General features: G+C 43.2%; 2 protein-coding genes across 4 annotated transcripts in view; both read right to left on the bottom strand.

Annotated features, from left to right (window-relative positions):
- MID1 (midline 1) overlaps window positions 1–6000 on the bottom strand; it is a 789406-nt gene that overhangs the window by 414910 nt on the left and 368496 nt on the right. The gene's annotated exons all lie outside the window — the stretch shown is intronic.
- LOC123465419 (epidermal growth factor-like protein 6) overlaps window positions 1326–6000 on the bottom strand; it is a 38955-nt gene continuing 34280 nt past the window's right edge. The window contains 2 exon segments of the mRNA XM_045164481.1: window positions 1326–1436; window positions 5565–5830. Of these exon segments, the coding sequence (XP_045020416.1) occupies window positions 1326–1436; window positions 5565–5830 (377 nt within the window).

Raw genomic sequence — 6000 nt, 5'->3', positions numbered from 1 at the left:
GAAAGCAGTAGTATCAAAGGTGAGAATGTTAGCTGCCAAGTTCTAAACTTCTCAGGAGTCCACACTGCTACCCAGCTTTTCGCACTGCCATCCCCTCACCAACTGACTCCTGAAAGGTCCTAAGAGGCTGCTGTCGGGAGGCCATTCTCCATGGGTCTCGTGTGTTTCTGCCGTTTCCGTACAAAGGTGTTGGCAGCTTTTTCTGTGCTGTCTTATCAAGGAGGGTGGTGGGGCACACAGCCTGGGAGAATAGAGATAGTATCTTATTTCTTGAGAGCAGATTTGTTTCCTGACAAAGCCAAAAAAACAGTCTCCTTCTAGGGCAAAGTTTGGGCAGGTGGGCTAGTGGTCCCCTATAAGTCTGGGGCTTTCCTTAACTCAGGACTCCTCAGCTGGGACACAAACTCACCCTGTACCTGGCATCCCTCTGGATGGGCCTCTTTGTTGGCCCACCCCCTGGGAGACTCGGGGTGGGGGACAAGGGGCAGCGGACTGGCCGAGGCCCATGCTCCCTGTTGTCCCATGAGAAATAAAGTCTGTCTCTGACCCAGGAGGCTTGTCTTTTCTACTGATACCTAATAAAACTGTGACAGGTCAACTTATTAGCTTTGCAAGTACAGCTACGGTTCTTGACATCTGAAAACATCTTCAGGTAAAAGAATTCCAGAGTAATCCCACAAGTATTCTGTGCCTGAGGAAAAAAGAAGAGCACCAAAATATAGGTGACATCAGGCCATGCTAGAGATCAGTGCATTCTTCGGGACGCATCAAGTTGCCCGAGCTGAAGGTATTCCTCCTTGCTTAGGAGAGGAGCAGGTGTGATGGGGAAGGGGCAGAAATGGTGGGAGTTAGTGTCCAGAGGAGGGAGCCCATAACAGCGATGGGAGGAGAGAGTGGGAGAGGATGAATGACAAGAGGAGTTCCATGTTGAGTAGTGGCCAGGGTCCACAGGTATGGGAGTCGTGGCTGAAATATTTGACCTTAGGTTCGCCCAAGGAATCCAATGGGATTCCGTGCTGCTGCAGGCTAGAGATCCATGATTATAGGCTGTGGACTGGAATTCAAAACAAGATATTGGTGTTTAAGGTCGAAGAAGTTAGTCCCAAAGATTGTGTTCTTGCAGTGGACATGGCAAGGCAGCCCTCTGGGGCTCAAGAAGAATGATCACATGACATCGGATTGTGTTTTGTTTGAAATCTTACAATAATGAGTCTATTTGAACACCACAATTTCTAAAATGGGGGGGGGGTGACCCATGATATATTGTCAAAAAACAGAAAACTGACGTAAAAGCCAAATATAAAGATACAAAAGATAACTAGCATTCAACCATCCACAGGTAAAAGGCCATCTGGACATAAGCCTTAGACCAGAAAGACACCATCCACTGCAATTTCTCCAGTCTTGCCCTTGCCACGTTCAGCTTCAAAAATGATCTAATAATGGAGAGGGAATAAAAATTATTTGCAAGTATTTAACACAATGATAAAATCCCACTATTTAATTGCTATTAAACTGAACTCAATTCATATGCCCCTATTCCATAGAAACAGGCTTTGACATTGAATATATGGTAATGTATTTTCCAAATGCCTGGTATCTACACTGACTGAATTACAATCAGAGAAAACAGGGCTCCTGCAACACCTAAAAGAATCTGAAAAGCCCTGAAAGCTGAGAATAGTGAAGTTTAAGAGGAGATTTTGGAATTCCTTCCCTTTTAGAAGGATAAAAAAGGCAAAACTAAAGGCATAATACGGTTTTCTTCTCAAAACCCAGGCTAGAAGAAATTTAATTATCGTCGTGAATCCTCCTCCTCCACTGGTGGGAATGCAAATTGGTACAGCCACTATGGAGATCTGTATGGTAGTTCCTTAAAAAACTAAACACAGAGCTACTGTATGATAGGCCAATCCTACTCCTGGGTGCCGAGAAAACTGCAATTCGAAAAGACAGATCATCCAAATGTTCATTGCAGAGCTGTTTACAATAGCCAAGTTATGGAAGCAACCTAGATGTCCATCGACAGGTGAAGGGAAAAGAAGGTGTGGTGTAATGGAATATCTCAGCCATAAAAGGAATGAAATAATGCCATTTGCAACAATATGGATGGATCTAGTTGGTCCTACTGAATGAAGTAAGACATAGAAAGACAAAAATGTGATATGATTTATATATGGAATGTAAAAAAAGTAGTGGGAAAAAATAGTACATATAAATGTATTTACAAAACAGAGCCACAGACATAGAAAACAAACATGGTTACCAAAGGGGACAGGGGTAGGGAGGGATAAATTGGAAGATTGGGATTAATATATATACACTATCATATATAAGATAGTAACTGGGAATTCCCTGAAAGTCTTTTGGTTAGGACTGGGAGCTTGCACTGTCAGGGCCCAGGTTCAATCCCTGGTCCGGGAACTAACATGGATGGACCTAGAGAATATCACATTAAGTGAAGTAAGTCAGACAAAGAAAGACCAACACCATATGATATCATATGTGGGATCTAAAATATGACACAAATGTGGACTTCCCTGGCAGTCCAGTGGTTAAGACTCTGCACTCCCAATGCAGGGGGCATGGGTTTGATCCCTAGTCGGGGAACTAAGATACTGCATGTGACACATTGGGGCCAAAAATAAATAAAATAAGATATGAGAAAAGTGAACCCATCTACAAGACAGAAACAGACTCATAGACATAGAGAGCAGACTTGCGGTTACCAAGGTGGAGTGGGGGAGGGTGGATTGGGAATTTGGGGTTAGCAGATGCATTGGAGGAGGAAATGGCAACCCACTCCAGTGTTCTTGCCTGGAGAATCCCAGGGACGGCGGGGCCTGGTGGGCTGCCATCTATGGGGTCGCACAGAGTTGGACATGACTGAAGCAACTTAGCAGCAGCAGCAGCAGCAGCAACAGCAGATGCAAACTATTAGAGAATGGATAAACAGCAAGGTCCTACTATAGGGCATGGGAACTCTATTCAGTACCTTGTGATAAACCATAATGGAAAAGATTAGGAAGAAGAATTATAGTTAGGTCCCCTGCATATGAGCCGTCAAGTTTCTAGCTTTCAGAGATGCAAACGTACGTTCCATTCATGTCAGGCGTGAGTGACATTCCAGGTCGTCCTCTGTCTCCTATTGCTGAGGATCCTTCAGCTCTACCATCTCCCACCTCCTCTCCCTCCTCCATCGGTAACTCCTCTTGCCTGGTCCACTTGATGCCAGCCCCTGTGTGCCAGCTGTTGTACTGCACTACTGTGCTTTCTGAGGTACTGTACTGTAACTTTTTCCACAGTTTATTGTGATCCACACAGTCAAAGGCTTTGGCATAGTCAATAAAGCAGAAATAGATGTTTTTCTGGAACTCTCTTGCTTTTTCGATGATCCAGCTGATGCTGGCAATTTTGTCTCTGGTTCCTCTGCCTTTTCTAAAACCAGCTTGAACATCTGGAAGTTCACGGGTCACGTATTGCTGAAGCCTGGCTTGGAGAATTTTGAGCATTACTTTACTAGCGTGTGAGATGAGTGCAATTGGGCAGTAGTTTGAGCACTCTTTGGCATTGCCTTTCTTTGGGATTGGAATGAAAACTGATCTTTTCCAGTCCTGTGGCCACTGCTGAGTTTTCCAAATTTGCTGGCATATTGAGTGCAGCACTTTCACAGCATCATCTTTCAGGATTTGGAATAGCTCAACTGGAATTCCAGCACCTCAACTAGCTTTGTTCGTAATGATGCTTTCTAAGGTCCACTTGACTTCACATTCCAGGATATCTGGCTCTAGGTCAGTGATCATACCATTGTGAGTATCTGGGTCGTGAAGATCTTTTTTGTACAGTTCTTCTGTGTATTCTTGCCACCTCTTCTTAATATCTTCTGCTTCTGCTTCTGAAAGAGATGGGAATAACAGACCACCTGACCTGCCTCTTGAGAAATTTGTATGCAGGTCAGGAAGCAACAGTTAGAACTGGACATGGAACAACAGACTGGTTCCAAATAGGAAAAGGAATACATCAAGGCTGTATATTGTCACCCTGCTTATTTAACATCTATGCAGAGTACATCATGAGAAATGCTGGGCTGGAATAAGCACAAGCTGGAATCAAGATTGCCAGGAGAAATATCAATAACCTCAGACATTCAGATGACACCACCCTTATGGCAGAAGGTGAAGAGGAACTAAAAAGCCTCTTGATGAAGGTGAAAGAGGAGAGTGAAAAAGTTGGCTTAAAACTCAACATTCAGAAAACGATTAAGGCAACTGGTCCCATCACTTCATGGGAAATAGATGGGGAAACAGTGGAAACAGTGTCAGACTTTATTTTTTTGGGCTCCAAAATCACTGCAGATGGTGACTGCAGCCACGAAATTAAGACACTTACTCCTTGGAAGGAAAGTTATGACCAACCTAGATAGCATATTGAAAAGCAGAGACATTACTTTGCCAACAAAGGTCCGTCTAGTCAAGGCTATGGTTTTTCCAGTAGTCATGTATGGATGTGAGAGTTGGAGTCTGAAGAAAGCTGAGCGCTGAAGAATTGATTCTTTTGAACTGTGGTGTTGGAGAAGATTCTTGAGAGTCCCTTGGACTGCAAGGAGATCCAACCAGTCCATTCTGAAGGAGATCAGCCCTGGGATTTCTTTGGAAGGAATGATGCTAAAGCTGAAACTCCAGTACTTTAGCCACGTCACACGAAGAGTTGACTCTTTGGAAAAGACTCTGATGCTGGGAGGGATTGGGGCAGGAGGAGAAGGGGATGACAGAGGATGAGAATGTTGGATGGCATCACCGCCTCAATGGACATGAGTTTGGGTGCGCTCCGGGAGTTGGTGTTGGACAGGGAGGCCTGACGTGCTGTGATTCATGGGGTCGCAAAGAGTCAGATATGATGAGTGACTGAACTGAAGGGAGCTAAACTGTAAGATTTAAAATGTTTTCTTTATTTTCCGTGTTTTTTTTAATGTATTATTTGTGTGAAAACTATTATAAACCTATTACAATGCAGTACTATATAGCCAATTGAGTTAGATGGGTACCTTGGCTAAATTTGTTGGACTTACAAATACATTATAGGAACACAACTCATTCATATGCAGGGGACTTACTGTATATAGAGGTAGAACTTAATCACCTGTACAGCAGAATGAACAACATTATAAACTAACTATACTTGAATAAAATAAATATTTTGGAAAATGACCTTCTTGTTTCCATTCACTGTGATAAGTGCTGGGCACAAAATCAGTGAGCAGGATGTGCTTTTATGTAGTAAGGAATTTAGAGCCTGGTTTGTAAGGAAGTTGGTGGGAGGAGCCTGACACATGAGCATTCATTTCCACAGAATATGATATGCCTGCATCTGACAAGTCATATCATTAGTTGTGCTGTTAAATACCTTGCCTATTTCACTCCAGAATATAAGCTCTTAAGTGGAGGGGAAAGTCTTATTCATCTCTGTAGCCCCAAGGCCTAGGTACTTCAGTAAGTGTTTTGCTTTGTTTGTTAAGTCACTGAAAAAGAGTGTAAATATCTCATTTTATACAGTTTTCGACTTACGCTTTTGGGAGTATCAATTCCGTGATACAGCTGAATTTTCCCCATCCTCCACCATTCATCCATGCTCCTGGTTTTCTCCCAGGCCAGGGCACTCTTCCTATTTTTCACAAACACTCTAAGCTTCCCTACTTTGTTTCCAGCCATCCGGTAATGAAAGAGCAAACAGAAGTTGCTGTGGGGTTGCAGGTTGGGGAGGAGAAGTTTCAAATGGCCTATGTCCTTCTTCTGACCTGTCAGGGCTGAAACAGCCATATAGTAGCCAACAGCTGGAAGAGAAGAAAAACCCACAGTTAATGAGGCCATTGCAAAGGGTTTGGCTACAGTGAATAAAATAGCTGTTAAAAAATGAACACTAGGTGCCTACGGGGAAAGCTCAAGTGCTTTTCATTTCAAATATTTAGGAACAAAATTTTCATGCTAACATGAATTTTAGAAT

Source organism: Bubalus bubalis, chromosome X, assembly GCF_019923935.1.
Source record: "Bubalus bubalis isolate 160015118507 breed Murrah chromosome X, NDDB_SH_1, whole genome shotgun sequence".
Taxonomy (NCBI): Eukaryota; Metazoa; Chordata; class Mammalia; order Artiodactyla; family Bovidae; genus Bubalus; species Bubalus bubalis.
This window is presented reverse-complemented; position numbering and strand designations above follow the sequence as displayed.